Source organism: Heliconius melpomene, chromosome 7, assembly GCF_056956725.1.
Source record: "Heliconius melpomene rosina isolate 202511_hmr_F chromosome 7, ASM5695672v1, whole genome shotgun sequence".
In the NCBI taxonomy this organism is placed as follows: domain Eukaryota; kingdom Metazoa; phylum Arthropoda; class Insecta; order Lepidoptera; family Nymphalidae; genus Heliconius; species Heliconius melpomene.
In genome coordinates, this window is record NC_140395.1 from 14,330,987 (window position 1) to 14,354,064 (window position 23,078).

Genomic DNA, 23,078 nt, shown 5'->3' on the forward strand with positions numbered 1-23,078 from the left:
TGGACTGCTTTGTCATGCGCGCTGTTCAGTGGGAGAGATCTTTTGTAGTCCACTGTTATGAACAACATATTGTTTTATTTGTATGTTTACCCGTGTAAATACACAAATAAAAGAAAAAAATAAAACCCTGGCGCGCTACGCGCTTTTGGAAGTCGTCTAAACGATCTGTTATTTAGTCAAAATCAAATCAGCTTCACGCTGTATCCCGCACACATCAGGGTAGGCAGAGGGAACCTAGTGTTAAGACACTCCATTCTTCACTTTCCACTGAATTCTTGAGGCATTGCGTGTTGAGTGGCAGATATCAACGCCACTCTTTGCCTCGACACCAGACCGAAATACAGACATAAAAATATAAATGTAAATAAATATTTCATCTCCTCGAGTGGGGATCCAACCCACAACCGTCGCGTTACAGTCACACCCTTGTGCCGCTGCGCCACGACAGCCTTCGAGTGATCTTTAGTGGTTTAAATTTTATAGAAATTATATGATACCTTTATAAAATATAGTCTTTACAAAAAAAAGAATGTAATATGTATTTAGAGATTAATAGTAAAAATTTATTTTTCAGATGTGCAATCAATTTCTTCGTGGACTCTGTGATACTGAGGCAAGATAAGATTGCTTTCCAATCTCTCCTTAACACATGGTAATGTTTTTAGTTTTGGTGTGTTGTAATATCCAGTATTAACACTGTCCATTCCCCAGGCGCGGTCAATTCGAGAAACATGATGGTGAAGATGGTGGAACTTAGGTTCTACTACTTTAGGTTAGGATGAGGAAATGAAAATAACTCATTCCCCCGAATGAGAATTGAACCATCAACTGTCGCGTTTACAGTCAGAGCCTATCCCGATGTCATCTACTTAACATTTGTGTTTTTCTTTATATTTGTGTTATTCCAATTTTCGTATTGCAATTACTATAATAATATTTAGTGTGTATGAGAAATAATGGCTATTAAAAATTGCTAACATTCTTTTGAGACAGATTTGTTAATATTACTATTTTATAATTTTGGTAAGAAATGTCTGTCCTTATATTTTATCATTTTGTTTTCAACATACATAGGTGTGGCACCCCGTCCCAGTCGTGGCGTTTGGTGTTCCGAGCATCGACACATGGTTTTTCTGCGCACGCTTTCCATTCAAGATGTGATGCTATTGCACCTGTTTTGCTGTTAGTACAGGTAGGTATTTGAATTTGTAGTTTCATAATATAAATCCATACCTATATTATAAATTCGAAAGTAACTCTGTCTGTCTGTCTGTCTTTTACGCAATCAGGGCCAAACCGCTTATTTAATTGTGATAAAATACTCATATAGAGATACTTGAGGGTCTCGGGATGAACATAGGATACTTATTTTTCTCATATTTGTAATATTTTCGATATATACCCATATATTAAAAAACTTATTAATTTGACATGCAATTTAATCCGCCATGTTAATAACAACCGTCGCGTTGCTAAGCAACGATTTGCAAAGTTTGTTGTTAGAAAATGTCACCCAAAATGAGCTTGCTTAACGCGTCTCTCTATTAAAAACTGAAAATAATTTCATAAATATATTTAATAAATATTCGTATTTATAGTTCAAGCGGGCGTAGCCGCGTTCGGGTCCACTAGTACATATATAAATGATAAAGCAAGTATGAATGTTGCTCATAATAATGGACTAGAAAAATGTTATGTGAAAAAATGAAATGTGTAAAAAAATAATTAAAATTAAGTTCAATAAGAAAAAATATATCTATAAAATATGCACTAAAAAATTATGCATAAATGTGTAGTATAGATACATATCTTATATAGAATTTATGTTTATTTCATTTCCCAATTTTGTCGTTACTATAGAATAAACTGACACATACAAGAAATGTTGCCATCACTTCGTACAAAAATATAACATATTGTTAAACATGGTAGTGTGTTTCTTATTTTTGTTTCATTAATTATAAATATATCTAAAACATTATTTAAAATAATGTATCCTCTGTAATCACTATATAACTTTAAGTATGTTGAGTTTGATACTTCTCCGTCTGCACAATTATTCTAAAAAGAGAGACTAAAGTTATATAAATCTATAAATTTATTAATATATAGATTTCCTTCCCAGCTACCCCGAGGTGAGATAATCGGTGGTTTCTCCACATCAGGCTGGTGTGCACCTGCTGGTGGAGAAACCACAGCAGGTGGTTATATAGCAGCAGAACGAGCACTGCTCTTCACCCAGGACCCGCCCGCTTTGTATCCATTGATGAAGAACTCGTTTGCACTGTGCTATCATTCTGAGTCAGTAATTTTATTACCTGTATATACTTACCTACACTAATGTGTCAATCCATCAATTTCCGTATTCATTTCATTCTATGTTTGTTTCAATGAAACTATGCCTGTATTTACTGACGAATACCTTGTTTACAGTAATATAATTCTGGCTGATTTTGGGTGTATTATTGGTATCTATCAATGCCATCATATCTGCATTTAATATTTTTTGTTCAATTGCAACTTTTATTATTTAATTTCTTATTTTGCATGTTATTAGAATTTTGATCTGTCTAGTCCTAGTATACTCCGTTCCTATTAAAACACTTTCTTCCGCACTTTCTTTATAATATTAAGTATTTCATTTCCTCGAGTGGCAATCAAACCTGCCGCGTTTACAATCGCACGCCTGTGTCCCTGCGCCACTGGACTGGCCTCGCAGGACTAGTAACAACAGTTATAGTAAGAGCTAACACCTGCGCAGGTGCGGCCCCATCTTCGGCGCGGGCGCTGACCTGCTGGTGTCGCACAACGCGCACTGCAACAGCGACAGCTACAGCAACCTGCACTCGTACGGTGACGTCACCACCACCTCCCCGCACGCCTCGCTCGTGCCCGACTACAACTTCACCGTGCGCGACTACGAGATATTTACTTACTGATTGATGGTTATTCAACAGTTACCGTTGGGATATCGAGAGGGGGTCAGCAGATTGCTTTACTGTGTGTGACTATGAGATATTTACTTATTGGCTCACTGACTGGTGTTGGCTGGTTGATTACAATAAATTCTATTATTACATAATTAATATTAAACGCTTATTGTACAAGAAATGTATAATTTCTTGATCCCTCCTTCCTTTCATCGGAGACAAAATTTCTGTGGGAATATGTGAGGAAATGTCAAAAATGCTAAAATTGCTTTTCGTTTGCTACTGAATAAAAATGACAAAAGAACTTATACAACGAATTGCAACCTGCCAGAAAATACTGTATTAAATCAGCTTCACGCTGTATCCCGCACATACCAGGATAGGCAGAGGGAACCTACTGGTAAGACTATGTTTCCCACTCCGCCAAGTTCTGGAAGCATTGCATGTCTAGTGGCGGCACACCAGACTGAAAATATAAATTTAAATAAATATTGCATTTGCTCGAGTAATTTTTTAAAGATGTAGTTTAAGAATACATTCATTCATCTTTAAAGCTGCAACTCTCAATCACATTTGATAGAAACATTATATGTTGTTATACAGACCTGGTCTTGGTTATATAAGATTGTCATACATATATGATGTGGACAACTTGCAGCTTGCAGCGCCATCTCTCATTACCCGCGGTGCTTGTACTACAGATATATAATACTGGTAAGGTATATAACTTAATATTCGAGATCATTAGTTCACACTAGATGTCACTGTAATACGGTGAATGAAAACTTTATTTAGAGAAACTTTTCTTCCAAATTAATTTACAAAATTATTAGGCACTACTTATTTATTTATTTTAATACTTTATTACACCATATTTGATATTAATTAACTAAAACACAAAATGAAGAAATAAACATAAATTAACTTAAACAGAAACAATAAAAAAATGGTGTAAAGGCGGCCTGATCATCCACAGGTGATCTCTACCAGGCAACCTTTAACTTAAAAAAGAACTACTACTATTGGTGTAAAAAAAATATGTTAAAATAATAAACTTACATATATACATAATTTATAGCGATAAGAAATAACTCGACGCATGAAAATGTGAACAGACTTAGACTGGCGTAGTTCGCGCAGGAGTGTACTTCTAATGCTCCCCTATGCACTATGGCCCATAATATAAATCTGAGATCGATAGTTGTCATTCATCTATGAATGAATCTCAAGATCTATCTCAGACTTGAGAGCGATTCTTAAATACAATGCAATCCATATGAGATATGGAAATGTCGCCTGAACAAAAATTGAGATATTAAAAGAAAAAATTGAGATATTAAATTGAGATAAAGTGATTAGCTAGCTAGTCTAACAGAATATAAAATGAGCCTGAATAGGCAATGCGGGAACCTGTAGCTCCTGTACAAACTTTAGGTAGCCAAGCCAAGTCTAAGGTCCTTACCGTATTGTGTAGAATACCGAATTGTACAGATTGTCGGTAACGTCTTCTCTGGTACCAAGTGTTGCTGACAGTATCAGTTACAATAAACAGTACAAATGAAACAGCAGTTTATCACTATTCACTTATTCTTGGTGAATCGCTGCTGAATTTAATATATTATAAATTTACATAAATAACATAAGAATATGTGTGCCAAAGGCTTTTCCACGGGAAAGCGAAGTGGAATCCCCTGGAGCCCCGCGGCTCTTATCTACTGAGTATTGAGGGCACGCGCCCGCATCTGGGGGGCACTGGCGTTTGATAATTTATTTTGGTTATCCCCGTTTTAGATTATTTTATAAGTAGTCTAGACGATAGAAGTCATTTCGTTTTCATAACAGATTATTAATGTCATTTTTTAGAACCTGAGTGAATGCATATATTCAGATTAGTTTCAACAAATTAATCCATGACGTTCTTAATAATTTAATATTTATTATTTAGACGTTTCTTATAAGAACGATCCTATAAATTAATTTGTAGACATATAATATTTTAATATTATGTATTTTTTTTAACTCTACGCACATAGCAGTAGGCAAAGGGAACCTGGAAACCACTTCGAATCACCACTTCAACCGAAATCTGGAGGCATTGCGTTTTGAGTGGCGGTATTCAACGCCGCGTTTTGCCTAATTATAAGAGCGAGGAAAAGGAAATATGAAATATTTAATTTCGTCGAATGGGTATCAAACATGTCGCGTGTACACTCGCATACATGTGCCCCCGCGCCACAACGGCCTTCACCGGATCCCATAATCAGAACATAATCAAATTCTTATCAAACTTCCCTTCAAATGTATCCTTTTCAATAAAAAAAGAATATTCGAAATCGGTTGGCGTGATACTGAGTTATTCATCCATTTTTCAATACAGTTCAATGTACATAATTAAATTTAACAATCCATAAACTTTGAATGCATGTTGCAACTTGCAGCAAATGACCTCTATACATAAGTTATAAAATGCTGAAACTTCAATGTTAGCCGAAGGTGAGCGCGCAGAACCTGTTCCCCCTTCTCTGTGGTCCCCTCGCATTGCGAAGGCGTGGTTTCCGGTCGACCTGAATACAGGTCACATTAGCTCCGGCTGAAGCAGACACTAGTTACTAAGCCTACGTCATTTGTCGCCGCCATTTGGGTTTATGCCTAATAAGAGTAACTTTGTCTGTCTGTCTGTGGCGCTTTTACGCCAAAACCACTAAATCAATTTTAATTAAACATTTTTTTTATAGAATAGTGATTACATTGGGAATGAAAATGGTTTGGATGGACTGTTTATATGACAGTGTACCCTGTTCCTGACACTAATTATTAGTTAGAGTCATCTCGAATCACAAAGTACAATGGAAGGGCAATTTAACTAAAGACTACGAAATAATACCATTTTTAATATTTTTGTTTAAGTTTATTCCATATTACCCTTATAATGGCACCCACCGTAATAAAAAATCACATTAAATGCTTTAAATACGCTGCAAGTAAATATTTTTAACATGTTTTAGATCGAGCTGTATATACCTAACTATGTGATATATGTATAAGAATCTGAATTAAATGCGCTTCTACTTCTTATACAATACTAGCGGACGCGCGCAGCTTCGCTTGCGTATTTAAGGGTGAATTCTAAAAACCATGAAATATATGTTCAATCAAATATTTTTAAGAGTCTAAATATCAAATTTTATAAAAATCGGTGGCGATTTAAGAATTTTCCTATACAAACTTTCAACCCCTTATTTGCACCCTTAGGGGGTGAATTCTAGAAAACAATGAAACATGTGTTTAATTATATACGTTTGAGAGTCTGAATTTTAAATTTTATAAAAATTGGTGACGATTTAAAAAAAACCTATACCAACTTACAACCCCTTATTTGCACCCTTAGGGGGAGAATTCTAGAAAACGATGAAACACGTGTTCAATTAAATACTTTTAAAAATCTAAATTTCAAATTTTATAAAAATCGGTGCCGATTTAAAATTTTTTCCATACAAACTTTCAACCCCTATTTCACCCTTTTAGGGTTAAAATTTTTCTAAATCCCTTCTTAGTGGATTCCAGATTACGAAAGTAAACATCTGACCAAATTTAACGTTTCTACCACCAGCGGTTACGGCTGTGCGTGCGTCTTACCTCAGTCAGTGAGGACAAGTCCTTTTATATACAGGGTGGAAGAGGCAGCGCTTCTTTTATTGAAACTGCATATAGGGTAATATATTTCAAACCCACACCTAAGAAATTAATCAAAGTACCTCAACAGTTTGGACGTAGGAATTTTTTTTCATTTGACGATTTTAATCCATACCTGTATTTCGTGTGACGCACACATACGTGTGCGACGTTTCCGATTTGACAAGTAAGTGTGTGCGTGCCTTTGTTATACTTTACAAATGGCGTTTTATTTTAAAACGATAATTTTATTATTTATTTTGTTTGAAAAAATAACTTTTTTATTTTTGGGAATTATTTTTTTTCCGAATTATATTAGGCTTTTATAGAGTAGTTAAAACTGTGGTTTCATTTAAAGTGGTGCTGACAATTCCACCCTGTATATAGTTTATGGTATCATCGAGCTGGTCTAATGATGGAAAATAGCTGCTTACTTACTACTATCTAAACATTTCGAGTGTGGACTCATTACATTCATCTTACTAGACTTGGCTACCTAGCGAAGAACCAAGCGCAAGAAATTCCAATCCCATTAGGACACTCCAAACAATTGATTGAACAGAATTTGGCAGAAAAAACTTTCTGCTAAATTCTGGCGGCATTCTGATTGCTGGAGGCATTCGAACTCAACGCAGCGCTGCGTTGTCTCGCTTATTAACTTATAATTATAATAATACTAGTGGGCCCGGACGCGGCTACGCCCGCGGAAATATAAGCCTAAATCATTAAAATAAGTTAAAAAATAATAATAAGTGGAGATTTATTATTAGAAAAAATATCTGAGTAACCGAAATGAACAAACCAAAGAAGTAAAAGTAACTAAAGGAAATTCTTAATATTAGAAAAAAAAACCTAAAGTTTGCTGTGCGCGCGTACTAAACATTTTTCTATATTAAATAATTATTAATTTTTGCGAAAAATATTAAATAAAATCTCAAATGATTAAAATTACGATATTTTAAGTGTATAACATCGGTATAGATAACCGAACTGAGATAAATTAATTATAAGCAGCAAATAATTACATAAAAAATAATAGTAATTCGAAAATCTATAAAAATTTACAAAATCATCAAAGTCATCCGCCCGTTCGCGTCGGTCATACTCATACTATGCCGCCCGAAGGCTAGGTCATTTGGAATCAGTCACATCTTAATTATTTATTAGAATGTTATACAGTAAATTATAATTTCCATCTAGATGAAATGCTAAAAGTGACTATTATATTTATTTTCATAAGGATGAATATCAAATTATAGAAATCATCTAATTTTTGTTAATGATTTGTATAAAGAGATTTGTATAAATCTATATCGGCGCGCACCATGTATGCATTAAGCAAACTCACTGTGGGTGACGTTTTCTTAAAACAGCAAACTTTGCAAGCCGTTGCTTAGCAACGCGTAGCGACGATTGTTATTAACATGGCGGAATAAATTCCTTGTCAAATTAATTATTTTAATATATTGGTATATAACGAAAATATTACAAATATGAGAAAAAAAAAGTATCCTATGTTCATCCCGGGACCCTCAAGTATCTCTATATGAGTATTTTATCACAATTAAATTAGCGGTTTGGCCCTGATTGCGGAAAAGACAGACAGACAGACAGACAGACAGACAGACAGAGTTACTTTCGAATTTATAATACAGGGTGAGTCATATTGAACTTTCCGGTTTTGGAAGGACGTTGCACGAAGAAGGGAAGGAGTAGAAGGGTGGGGATGGTGTCATTAGACGCGCCATGACATGTAGTTTTAGTGTGAGCAATGGCTTGGTCGGGACAACATCGTGCGTTCGTAGTTGAAGAGTTTATTAAAAATGGCGGCTCCGTGATCACAACACAGCGTGCGTTCCGTTTACATTTTGCTATTGGTCGACGTGATCCCATTCCCACTGGACCAACAATCAGAAATTGGGTATCAAATTTTAGAGCAACATCATCAGCATTAAAAATAAGACCACAAGGCCGAATTAGGACATCAACGTCAGCGGAAAACGTGGATAGAGTGCGGGCTTCAATTCAACAATCCCCTCGGCGTTCTGTTCGGAAACATGCCGCTTCACTAGGATTATCTTTCAGTAGTGTCCGCAGAATACTGCATAGAGACCTTAAATTTCACCCATACAAGATTCAGGTAGTGCAAGAATTAACAGTTAGAGACTTAGACACACGAACAAATTTATGCCGCGACATTCAGCAGATCCCCCGCACTGCTGTTTTGATCTTCAGTGATGAGGCACATTTTCACCTCGCCGGAACTGTCAACAAACAGAATTTTCGATACTGGGCTGAGAATAACCCACGAAACCTACACGAACGACCACTTCACAGCCCTCGAGTGACAGTGTGGTGCGCTATTGCAGAGTTTGGTGTGTGGGGTCCCTATTTTTTTGAAGAAGATGGTCAAGTCGTCACAGTTACCTCTGCTCGGTATTGCGACATGCTTGAAACTTTTCTGAAACCGAAATTGGAGGAATTAACGCAGAATCATGACAACGATAACATCTGGTTCCAACAAGATGGTGCTACAGCCCATACATCCAGGCGTTCAATGGAAATCCTGCGACAAATGTTTCCCGGTCATCTCATTTCTTTGCGAGGTGACGTTGGGTGGCCGCCGAGATCACCTGATTTAACCCCCTGCGATTTCTTTCTCTGGGGTTACCTGAAGGAAAAGGTGTACACGCATCGTCCCCGAACCATCGATGAACTGAAGGCTGCAATCACGGAAGAAATCAATGCTATTCCGCTGAATATGACTCGACGAGTAATGGACAACTTCCGGGAAAGGCTTCAGCAGTGTGTGGTCAATGGAGGTAGACATTTACAGGATATCATTTTTAAAACCAACTAAATTAAAACTGCATGTTATGTGCTTTCAAACAATAAAATATTTTTTACTGCATGTCGCTTTGTTTTTAATACACACCTTATTGAAATCGGAAAGTTCAATATGACTCACCCTGTATAGGTATGGATATAAGCTATATACCTACCTGTGGTTTAATTTTTCAATTCGCTGTGATGTACTTCTTAGCGGTATCAGTCACTATTACACTTGATAGTTTACAATACGGGTGTATTGTTAAAGTAATTATTTTTGAACGATAGCTTTGTTAGACGTCTTAAGAATATATCGAGGTGGTTTCAGGATTTCCTGCACGCCTCACGCCCTGCAGCGCGGGTCAGTGCCTCCGCCCCGGCACGCGCCGGAAACGTGTCGCCACAGGAAATCAAGTTAATTACTAAATTTGTAAAAAACTTTTCAGTATTTTAGCGCGAAATAAGTGTCACATGACTCATTAAAAATGTACACCTACCGAGAGGTTTTAGTCTTTGTTTTTTTTAATTACATTGAAAACTTAAGTATGGTAATAGGTACTTTTATTCTTCACAAATTAAAGCATTAGACAAGGACTTGTCGTTTTTTAACAAAAAATATAATTAAACATTTTTAATCTTCACTAATGTCATAAACGTTTGATTGGTCGAACGCACTGATATCAGCAACTCGTGGTTCAATGGAAAAAGATATTTATTTATCGTGTATTTCGTCTAAATTTAAATTATGGCTTATTTTGATTGTTTAATTATTATGAAAACTTCCATTCCCTATTCTTAGTTGTGTTTACGCCAACGTTATTTCAACTTATATCGACGGCCTTCACTTTATCTTTCAATTTTATACCGAGGCAACTTCTTTCCATTCTCCTCTGGATAACCTGAATATTATTCCTGTTTTTGAGATCATGGATCCAAGTGTGACACCCGCAGATCAGGCATGGTCTGCAGAGGAAGTTGAGATTTGAATTATGGTTAGAGAACTTGTTCCACGTAATTACTACTCGTTTGTTTATGTCCTCATTGCTTCTTTATTATTTACTAGACAGGCGTTTCACGTCGGCTGGTTGACCGCAGTGAAACGCCCATCTCCACTTTTGTTTATTGTTGGGTCATTTCTAATACAACTCCACCATTTGATGCTGGCCTGGTTTAAGTCGTTAACCATTTAGTTTAACTGGTAAGTGATAACTCCCACTTAATATTTTTCATTCAACACGCAATATCTCGAGAATTTGGTAGAAAGTGGGGAACGGAAATGCATAAACAGTCGATTTAGCAGCCTCACCACGACTGGCCTCAAAAAAAAAACTTACAGAAACATAATTCATATAATTCAAGTATAAACTAAAATATAAATATATTATTCAAATATCACACACATCGCACAAGTGCAGTTGCAGTGAGCCTCGTGACGGATGAAGGTCAGTGCCCTCACTGTACTCGTGCTGCTACGAGTATACTACTGCTGTACCTGTCTAAGGAAACTGAACACTTGCTTTATAATGGTTTTATCGAATAAACTATATTTTGTGCGTTTTTTAAATTATTTTTTCATTACTTGGTAATTGGTATGTTGGTGTTCCTTATTAGACATATCTATTTGTACTATAACGGCGGTCGAAGTCGATAAAACGTTTAATGTGCGAAATAAAAATGTTCACAACTTTGAGGTTGTGTCAAATGTCACTAGTTTTAGAGCATTTTTTTTTATCTCGAAACGCCATATATCAAGAATTCAATTCAATTCATTTTTTTTATTTTAAATAAAAAAATGCAATTTAATATAATTATTCATGCATCAAACCAAAGTCGAGAAAGACTAGCGATGTCTGCGGTGTTTTTTATAAAAGATTTTAATAATTTTTGCCAATTTTTTTGTTTTTCTAAGACTAAGGTGACCAGACCAGACTATTCTGGGGTGAGCATCCAGCTGGCAATTCAGGAGCGTAGGAAGGTAAGGAAGGTGCCCCACCTTATAAAATAACATCATGGCAGCTTCGAATAAAAGACTTCAACGACTATATACATTATATTACAAGAAATTATTATAGAATCTATACTATAAATTGAATTAATGTACTAATATTAGCTTTCTAAATAAAATATAATTACTTATATGAACTTTATATTTATTGTTAATCTATACTACAGGAACTTAAAAAACGATTTAGGAGTATCTTCGAAATAATGTTTCGAAAAAATATATATGTAAATGTTGATTTTGTCATCCAATGTTTGTAATAACAGCGTTATACTTGTATAGCTTCCCGCTGTATCTCGCACATAGCTGGATAGGCAGAGGGAACCTTGTGTCAAGACACTCCGTTCTCTATTTTCCGCCAAATTCTGATGTCATTACTTGACACCACAGTGAATATTTAATTTCCTCGAGTGGGGATCGACACACGCCTGGCCTGCACCACGCCTGCCCTCCATTGATGTTCATTTGATAGTCCCTCTATCAAGAAACTCGTATTCTATATTACACGTCATACTGACCTCGCGGGTGTGCAGGGCGAGCAAGAGGGCGCCGGCGCCGCACTCTTGCCTCCGGAAATACCATGCATGATGCAACGCTGGCGCTGATCTTATTTATTTTGCCTATATTTTCAACAGACACTATACAGACTTTGTCCCTGTCTTTCTTTGTTTTTCCAAAAGTATTAGCTATAATTATAATTTTGTTTTTCTCTGTTAGTTACACCAGGCTTGGAGCTGGACATAATTATCTCTAGGTGTTAAGTTCCTAAGAGAGGCCAGGTTCGATCTCTATTTCGTTCTTTACAAAGTGATGTTATAAGAGTTCTTTTTTCCTTAATATGTACGGAACCCTAATAAATGTAATGCATTTTTTTTTAGGAACCTTACATTAGTGCAGGAGATGACGCACCGGAAGTAGTCGCATACTCGCCAAGTCCAAGAGTCCAGGCTGGTGGCAAAGTGCTCTCGCGTTTGTTGACCCAGTCACGTAATAAGAACGTATCGTTTAGTTAAATAATCATTGCTATGTATTCGAGACAGGAAAAGATAAAGTTGTCAATTAATTAATTCGTGTAATAAGCTTTACTGGTTAGTATTGTTTTTACAGATACTTTACATTTTGGCAGTGGCTTAAATCCTTATCATTTGACTGCCTACTTTCCTGCTAGGCATAATACAGCGAGAAGCTACAAAGATAGCTTTACTATCAGCCAGGCTTTACATCGTCTAACATACATTAATATCCACACAACACAGCGTGACATTGCCGTGACGGCATACGTCGTGACGTGTCCAATCGATCGGTCACGGGGCGGGACAGCAGAGCTACGTGCTGGCCGTCTCGTAGCCCCTACGTGACGACGCGCACGCGACCTCGTCTAAGCTCTCTAAAGCTTCAAAGCTCGAAATAAGCTCTGATAAGTTGACTTAGCTTCTATAGAAGGAAGTGTGCCAATAAAAACAATAGTTGTAGAATGTGGCGTCGCGAGCGTGTTGAATGACAACATGTCTCTGAGTTCGTAGTGATTATTTATAGGTTTATTATATACATTTTATATAGTATATGACATAAGTAGGAAACTATTGTTTACGCTGATTTAAATTTAATAAAATGTATAACATCTTATTACGATTGACATTATTTAAAAAATCTTATAAACCTCAAAGACACCACAATTTTAAAATTACTTTTACTATATGATGTCGCGAAGTGAAGCCTACTTCCATATATAACTCCTTAACTCCGCGCCGCGGTGTCCATGTCCTTGTTTAGCGGCAGCGGCGTGTGATGCGTGACATGGTGCTAGTGACATCTGTACTAAACAGTAGTTCTCTCTGTCGCGGCCACCGACGTTACTTGGTTAGGCAGAAGGTCTACGATATACCACGTAATTATTCTTTATAATTAATTTAAAATTTGACTTTTTAGACATTTTTATAATAACTCGTTTTTGGACAAAATTGCACTCATACGTTTTTTATATGATTTGCACATCATTTACAAATACAATTTGAAACAAAAACAAAAGAAAATTTGAAAGAAAGAAAAAGAAGTCACTAAATGTTAATAATTTGCACTCATGTGTTTTATTAATGAATTATATATCAAATTAAAGCTTATTTTTTTCTGAACACTATAAAACAGGGTTGCCTGGAAAATTCCTGCCGCAAACAGGGTTGGCAGCGTTTGAAATATTTTATTCCGGTTCCGTTTGACTATGAGAATAGACGATGAAAAGCGCGGTCTGCCTTATGTTTTAAAGTAAAATATTATATAATAGAAGGTCAATCTTAAAATCATTGTTTATTCTAATTGTTCACCGTTTGTTGTTTGTTGTTGTTTGTTGTTGTTGTTAAATTATGATTTTAATCACATTTTAAGTACACACAGAAAACTATTTAAAGATGAAATCATCCTTATTTTACACGTAAAATAATGAATCCATAATATTGAGTCTTTGCAAAATGTATTTTATAAATACTAATATTTATTTAAATAACCCTTTTAAATCAACTAAATTATCTATTAAGTAAATGTTTCCAAATATCGATCTACTATAAGGTATTAATTACATCATGTTTCCTTAATATAATGAAGGGTGACATTTATTGCGGATATTTTTTTTATAATTAAGAAAATATGGAAATTACATTTCAATAAACTCTCACTCTCTTTGTCCTCTGCTTGTTTGATTTGACAACGCCGTCCGTATCCGTAGAAAGAACTATGGCGCCGTTCTTTTTGGTACGCGTATCTACGTTTTTTGCAAAGAAAATGAAAACTATTCAACTAATAAAAACTATTAAAAAATATAAATATGAAAATAAATACTTCCAGTGATAAATAAGAGAGCACGCCAGCACCGTGACGTTGTCGACCTCACGGGAGTCGGGACTCTGGCGTCACTCCTGCCTCACACGTTTCTGGGATTTCGAGTGAGTCACGGGAGAGGGTTTTTATTGAGTACCGTTAGTCGGTAAGTCGGTACTACTCGATAGTGAATCATGAGATTGTGGAACGAGACGAGGATGCGGTCAGTTCAGCTTCTATGAAACCACTGTGAATTGATGTATTGTTTGTTTTTCTATAATTAATCTGTAAGATGTTTCTTGTTTAATATGTGTGCTAAATATTCAGTATCTACCTACCAACTACTAACGGCCGATAATCATCTCATGTGTATCTTTTCCAAATCAGCTTCACCTGCACATAGCAGGGTAGGCAGAGGGAACCCAGTGTTAAGACACTCTCAATCCCCACTTTATAATTTTTCGAGGAACTCCGTGTTGAGTGGTGGAACTCAACGCCGAGCTTTTGCCTTAGTGCCGGAACGAACAAATGAGAATATTAATAAATAATAATTTACCTATTCCTGCGAGTGCATTCTCCGTCGCGTTACAGTCACACCTTTTACAGTGAACCTGCGACACGACTGCCGCAAATAAATATTGAAATTAAATATTAGAAAAGAATATGTTTAAAATAAAAACAATAAGGTACATTACATACTTATGTATGTGTATCAGTTGACATCTCTCACACGGCGCCCTCGCGCGTGTTACAGTGACAGATTACAGAATATTTAACATTATGTTAGTAACGCTATCAGTTTAGGTTTTAAAATAAACTCACAGCCTTACTTTTAGTTTCATAGATCTTCCATATAGTTTTGCAAGTTGTAAGTACTCAAAGAGCCACGAATATGGAGCTTATGTATTTTAATTATAGGCTTTACATAAAAAGTGACTCATATATTATTTTTCAAAAAAATAAATTGTTGAACAAAAAGGTCTTACCGATTAACGGATCACTGTCATCTTACAAATTGATCTTTCTTGTGTTAGTTCTAATAACATTTACAATATTATCTAAAGTAAATATTTAATTAATTAATCGTATTCACCCCTTAAAACGAAGAAGCGACAGAAAAATAATAACTACTCATACTCTACGAAACGTGACAGTATTGCACGTGAACGCAAAAAATAAAATGTAATAAAGTAACCTAAGAATGTCTCTAATATTTAAGATCCTTTAAATACTAGAGACATTGTTAGGTTTATTAGGATCAATTGAATTTCATGCATACAACCAGAGACGGTGTATGGTATTAATAGAGACTCTTTTGAATTGTGCTTTAACATTTTATTACCTTATATAGTTGCATCTAAGGAAGAATGAAACATTATACAATACAATGTTTATAAATGATTATCATTGGCAACGAGTACCTGAGGGGCCTCCCCTACAAGTTACAACAATGGTGAAATATTATTGAAAAATAAATGGAGATTATGAAAATTATTGGTGATGAAAATTATTAGCAAAAACAATAACCTAAGCTAATAATTATTATGTATAGTTTTTTTAGGTTCAACATGTATCTCATATGGGATGGGTAAAGGGAACCGTGTTAAGATAACCTGCCCCCCCACGCACCGCCTAATTTTCGAGATATTGTGCGTTGAGTAGCGGAACATAACGCCGCGCTTGTCTTGTTACCAAAGCGACAATATAAAAATAATCAACTACTATAAGTGAGAATCAAACTTACAATCGTCGCTTTTATTTATTCGCGCGTCAGAATCAGTACACACTTATTCGAAAAGCTAAAATGAAATAAGGTTATGCCTTCCATTCCCACCCAGGTGAAGTTTTTATTACATTGCTTTGGTAACAAATTGGCGAAAGGATGGGTACGGAGTATTTCGACACTGTTTGCTTTCTGCCTACTCTGCTATATTCGGGAACCTGTATTTAGCAGCCTGTATTCGACAGCCTAACGTTAAATAAAACTAATGCACAAATATCACTTCTCTGAATCCTTTAACAATTTTGTTTTTATAATTAATAGTTTAGACAGCGGAGGCCAGTGTTGCAACACTCCGTTCCCCACATTCCGCCTCATTTTCGAGACTTTGCGTGTTGAGTAGGGGAACTCAACGTAGCGCTTTGCCTTGTCATCGAAATAGATGAAAGTCCTCACGAGCGTTGCTTTCACGCCAGTGACGGTGCCGCTGTGTCGTGTAGACCTCTGACTAATCCAAAAACACAAATTTACTAAAATTCAATCAATCATGAAATTCATTCAGTCAATTTCAAGCATATCCAGATCAAATACTAGGGTTTTCCAGCCCTACATTGTTTTTATTTGTCTATCAATTAGGGGAATAACCCGTGAAAAAATTAAATATACTCACTAAGTAGCGATCTGGTCGTAGCTCGTAAGACAATGCGCCGGGACCTCGACCGTGAAATAGGAGGGAAACACGTCACACTACTGGTGGGTGCTCGTTTGCTTCGGACAGACTTGATAATTGCTTTTTTAGATTTACTTTTAATTAACTGCGAAATTGATCGTTCTTAAGTTACACGAAAATAGCTTATGCGTGGGTTTCGCAAAACCTATTTATAAATAACTTGTTACTAAGGTCTATAAATAGCTAATTGAATAACTGAATAAATAATTACTATAATAAACAATGTAAATATCATAAAAACGTCTGTCTCATTGAACACTATGTCGATTTTTTTTTCACTTCACGCTGTATGCCGAACATAGCAGAGTACGCAGAGAGACCCTGAGAATATTTTACAATATTTATGTGCTCGGAGAGAGAAGTCATATCCACTCGGTACTATTCAGGGTTCGGATTTATAAAAGTAATTGTTTATCATTAAAATGGGCGGATATAATAAATAGAGTAAGTGCTTTTTCTATTATAAAGAATATGGCCATAACCGTGCTAAGACCCCACTCAATAGTTCAGTACCCCTAGGGAGTGGTGACGCACGGCTGCGAGAATGCAGAGCGCGGTGTGCCTGGGTCCTGGTCACGCGCCCTAGGGCTTACGCGGTTGACTTTTTATTTAAAGCAGCGCATAATAAGCAACCAAGTGCCGTTGGTGACTTTTTCAATATATAATATTACAAGTTTGCACCTGCGGCTTCGCCCGCGTGCTCTACTGAAAACGTAGAACGTTAGAAGAGAGAATAGCGCTCTCAACCACACAAACTCTTCGTCTTTATAATGTTAGTAAAGTTTTTTTATCAATATATCTTTCTCTTCTTCCTCTAAGTGACTATAAGCGCAACAGGTTGTGGGAGTGAAATGAAATATGTTTATTACCTCGCTCTGGTAATATGGCAAAGCGCGGCGTTGACTTCCGCTACTCAACACGCTATGACTCCAGAATTCAGTGGAAAATGGGTATCGCAAGTGTCTTAAGAGACTAGTGTAAGACACTAGGTCCCTATGACCATGTACACCACGACTGCCTGGCCAGCGACTTGCAATTTAAGCGAATCCTTTGATAGCAAATCTAATATACACACGTACTTATCTAAGCTAATAATATAGCGCGAGTATGATGCAGATGAACCACGTAAGCGATTGCACCTATATATATATACTACACTATATATATAAACTATATTCTTTCAAATGAAATGCCTACGAAGTCCATTATCCGACTAGCGGGCCGGCTATACGGTACAGGTAGACTACCTACTCGTATATCGATAAGCAATAAATCCTCAATTCCCGCAAAGTTTATGAATCAGGGGCTTGCTTCGCCGCCGCCCGCGACTTCACACGCTCCACGCATCGTCAATGGGATCCGCTTTGAGTCATCACTCAAGACGCGGGTGAGACTGCTGGTGGTCCTCACCTGTAGAAACAGAGAAAACCTAGCAAGTTCATTTATATGCATAGCAGATATTTAAATAAAATATATAATGTTCTCTGTCTCTGTCTCTACAATGAAATGCATCTTCTTTCACATGTTAAACATTTATTCATTTTCGTTACAATCTACATATAGCAACGTAATTCACATGTCGTCGCCCGCGCAGAGTGCAGCGTGTGCCACACTGATACTGATTACACACTACTACAGTTTGTAACGGACAAGTTGTCTATTTTATATTTTAATGATAAAATTACTCTCATACTTTAACTTTTCAGATATTACTCAAAGCCAAAGTAATATTTTTATTGGCGTCTTATTTTACAACGATGATTTTATTCATTATTTTACAGAGTAGTTAAAACTGTGGTTTCATTTAAAGCGGTGCTGACAACAACTCTGTGTAGTAGCAGGGTAGGGTGGTCAGAAAGAACCTAGTGTTAAGACACTACGCCCCCCACTTTCCGACGAAGTTTGAAGACATTGCGTGTTGAGTGGCGGAACTCAACGCCGCGCTTTGCCTCGACACCAAAGCAAAGAAACACATAGATTTATTAAATATTCAATTTCCTCGAGTGGGAGTCGAACTCCCAACCTGCCGCGTTTATTTGTATTTCGAGTAACTCAACATAGGTTCAATTTGTCTGGTTGTTACTCTCTTATTATGGCTACAGTTGCACTCTGCTGCCCACCACGCTGTATTCCAAAGGGTGTGTATAATATATTTCTATTGTACAAAAAACACTTTCCACAGACAGATAGACAACATTAAAGTCAATAAAATATTAGTATGACCCTAGCGAGCAAGCCGTGCACTATAAGTGGACTACCAGTCTCGTACAAAATTAGTTTTAAAGAAAAATAAACAAAAAAGATGGTAACATATATTTATTTATTTAATTTTCTAATTCGTTATCTATTAGCATGGTTACACTAACACTACAACGGTTCCCTCTCCTCCTCGAGACAGTTCAAATCGAACAATTTGGATGTTTTTCACAACTCCTGGTTATTCCGTTTGCACTTTACTTAATAATATTGACTCACGAAGGTTCCGAGACCGGTCGAGACTCTGTCTGCGGAGAACTCTATGCGGAGACAATAGAGTCCATTATCGTGATGTACTGATAGTGAATCAACGGGCTTTCCCGCTGAATGTGCTGTTAAAGTTTTATATGGTATGAAACTTGAAAGTAATGTTCAACATGTGTTTGGTTGTAGATGACGTGCGTGAGTGCCGAGTGCCGGGTGCCGGCGCCCCTCCGCACTGACGGACGTCTTCGTTAATTGATATATATTGTTAATATTGTGTAAAACGTAGTTGATAACATCATATTGTAATTTAGGTTACATTTGTGTTGGCTTACATGTGTGTACATAGTTTTTTTTGATTCATACTACACATTAGATATTGATATTAGTTATATATTATTGAGATTATAAAAATGCTTTATTTTTTCGATTATGGCTTATTAACAATAATATAGGGCTATAGCTTTTATTATTTTTCGATTGTGGGTTCGATAAAACACGTTCCACTCAGAGGACTGAATTGTTTCTAGCTCTCCCTCTCTCAAAGCGTAACGGTGAGTTCCACCACTCACCATGCAATGTCTTAAATTTAGACGGAGAGTGGAGAACGGAGTGTCTTGACATGGGGTTCTCTACTTACTGTACTGTACTGAAAGTTATGTGAAGCCGAAAAAAAGGCATATCAGAATTATTTTTGACTCAACCAGGAAATTTCGTATTTCATTACAATTTAACACAGTTCAATGTGACGTCAAGAGTCCAGTAGAAAGTAACTAGCATCCTGTTCCGCACAGAGGTGCCCCGTGCCCGGCGTCCGCTGGGAAACACAGTGCGGATACTTTCTATATGAGGTATTAAAATATCATAAATATGAAGCCGTAGAGTCGCGGCGGTACCACGGATGTTAACGGTTGCGGGTTCGATTGTCATTCAAGGGAAATAATTATTTCATTTCTTCGCCCTGATGACAAGATAATGCACGACATTGAGTTTTGCCCCTTCACACGTAAGTCTCGGAATGTCTTAACACTAGATTCCCTTTGCCTACCCTGATATGGACGACAAGTCGTAAAACTGCGTTTTTATCTACACGTGTAAACACCTACACTCAAAAAGTCAAAACATACTCGTAAGCTTGATCTGTGACACACCGCACCGACCGCACCGACCGCACCGACCGCACCGACCGCACCGACCGCACCGACCGTACCGACCGCACCGACCGCACCGACTTGTGCGGCTGAATTTCGTAGAACAATGTTCGGGAATTTCATTTTTGCTGATCTTTTGGTAGTTTACGGCAGGTAATGCACTTTTGAGTATTTTTCCTGCAGACCTACATTTTAAGAGTTACGATGCAAGTGTTAATCTGGTCATCGTTTTTGTCTTTATATTTTTGACTGTAGTTTCAATTAAAATATACAAAGTAACAAAAATATACAAATTAAAATATATAAAAGTAATTATTAAGAAGTGTGTGAATGAAAACTCGTATGTTTTTCTTACCAATAGAGTAATGGTATGGTCTGTAGTCTGTAGTGTTTAAAATTATTATTAACTAACTTTCAAATAGTCGGATGAATAGTAGAAAACAGTGTGTTTTGGTGCTGGATCCTCTCTGATGACCCTGATTTGAAAAAGCCTGCATCTTTTTTTGGTATAAAACGTTATTCTTAAATTTATTACTTCTACAAATAGGAAGAGATAGATCATAGAAATTATATAAAACACTACAGCTTCTTCATAAGAAAGCGACGCACGGGCGCTCGTAGTTAACGTGCGTTAACTCCAAGCGGCTGATGCAATGTTGCATCACATATACCTACAGTTATTAAGCTAAATAAATTTTGTATTAAAACCGTAATTCAGTAATTTCAAATTAGAACAACATTAATTTTTATAGTAAGCTTTAGTTCAAAAATGATACACGATAGCATCCTAACCTAGGGAAACTAATGTGAATACACGTATTACACTTCGCTCCCCACTTTCAAGACATTGCCGGGCCTTTGTCTTGGTACCAGAACGAAGAAATTAAAATACATATTAAGAAATAAACACACTATAGCGGAACACTTCGTTCCCTCTGCCTACCGTGCTGTGTGCGGGATACAGCATAAAGCTGATTTAATTTTTAATTAAATTGTTTTCCTCGAGTCGGGATCGAACACACGTGTGCCATGTGACACTAATATGTTTTCCACTCGTCTCCATAACGGGAGTCACGGACGGTGACTGTAACGGGAACAGGATGGCTCTGCGAAGGACCTGTGACGTTTCTTACGCGTCTACGGTCTAGACTCTACACTCTAGATACGCGATATGACTAATTGTTCTAATTAAAATGTTTTGCGCAGTGTCTTCAATGTTCTACTAACTATATGTATATCTATAGGTATAGGTACATATAATAACATTGGCACTGATCGTTGTCTGTACATCAAACATACACGAGAGAAACTATAACTATAACTATTTTCTATGTAATAGAACCCTCAACAATATTTTTTTATGTTTTTTTCTGGTAGTCTAAACTAATATTTACAAATTTCAGAAACGGGATCAACCAAGGAAAGGAAGATAAATTAAATTTAATTATATTATTTCTTCGAGTAGGAATCGAACCCACATTCTTTGTTTTGACAGTCAGGTATGCTTCAGTACTTCTGTAATAGTACATAATGAATAATTTTATGAATTTATTAACATAATCCTATTTTTTTGAAAATTGTAACTTTTTAAAACTATTTTAAAGCGTTATTAAATTATGAATGAATTTAAAGAGACTTGAGCCCGTGTCGTGATGGTTTCTATAAGAAGCGGGTTCGAGTCCCGCTACGATAAAAAATAATTACATGTTTTCTAAAATAAAATCTATTTGAAATCCCTAAATATAACCTTAAAATAATCGATTTACATACATTATAAGAAAGAATATTACATACATTATTTGAAACCTAGTCGTTTTTCCTGTTGAGGACAGTACCACAAGTCGCTTAGTAAATGTAGTACAGGTGATCACGCCACGCGGAGTGCGGACACACCCCCGCTAACACGCAAACTATTTCATCACTTACCGGTTCTACGGGCTTTGATTGAACGCTAGGAATGTACATTTCTATTTACATAGGCTTACGCTGTATCCCGCAAACAACAGATCGGCAGAGGGATTCTGAGAAACTAGTGCTAAGACACTCCGAATTCCGGAGGCATTGCGTGTTGAGTGGCGAAACTCAACGCCGTATTTTAAAGGCACATGAAACATATACGAGTATGTATATAAATGATCTTTACTCTCGTCGTTCATCATAATATGATATATCTCAAGGGCACACTGAGGACTGTACCGTGCAGCATCATGACTTCCGGAACAGCTTGCAATGTCGTCATTGCATATGATAAAAAAAAATACTTGTACTTTCAAGAAAACCATATTTTATACTAAAAAAATATTTAAGGTACTATCGTATGAAAAAAAAGTGTTTAATCCTATATCTTATAAAACAAAGTCGCTTTTCGTGTCTGTCTGAACTTTCTAACTCTTCTTCTAAACCACCCAACGGATTTGGATGCGGTTTTCATCATTAGGTCGAGTATTTCTCAGGGAAGGTTTATATATAGTTTATTATTTGTACATTTTTATGTAACTAACATAAATACGATAAATGTGTATAAAGTCCTACCCGTTGAGACACTTACGCGCATGCGCTGCTTTAATGGTAAGTACTACATGAAAAAAATATACTGGAGTATTGTTTCTCTTAATAAGATTTACAAAAAAGTCCGCGACAGCATATTGGTATCTTTTAAGAATAACGTGTAGTGATCATATTTCTGTCTAAAAATAGTAATTTCAGTATATTTTTTATTGTGGGGGATATTTTTCCATAATGGTATTAATCCTTATCCTTTAAAATACTTTAT

At 36.4% G+C, this 23,078-nt stretch overlaps 1 protein-coding gene across 3 annotated transcripts in view; it reads left to right on the forward strand.

Moving 5' to 3' along the window:
* LOC146537965 (BTB/POZ domain-containing protein 19) overlaps positions 1-3,086 on the forward strand; it is a 29,697-nt gene extending 26,611 nt beyond the window's left edge. Inside the window, exons 7-10 of one of the 3 annotated variants that reach the window (XM_085187969.1) lie at positions 575-652; positions 1,075-1,192; positions 2,126-2,301; positions 2,762-3,086. In XM_085187969.1, coding sequence (XP_085044095.1) covers positions 575-652; positions 1,075-1,192; positions 2,126-2,301; positions 2,762-2,939 — 550 coding nt within the window. In that variant the 3' untranslated portion in view covers positions 2,940-3,086. The remainder of the gene's footprint in view (positions 1-574; positions 653-1,074; positions 1,193-2,125; positions 2,302-2,761) is intronic. The other 2 variants (XM_085187971.1, XM_085187972.1) reach the window with 2 other exon arrangements.
* Positions 3,087-23,078: the final 19,992 nt, after the last annotated feature.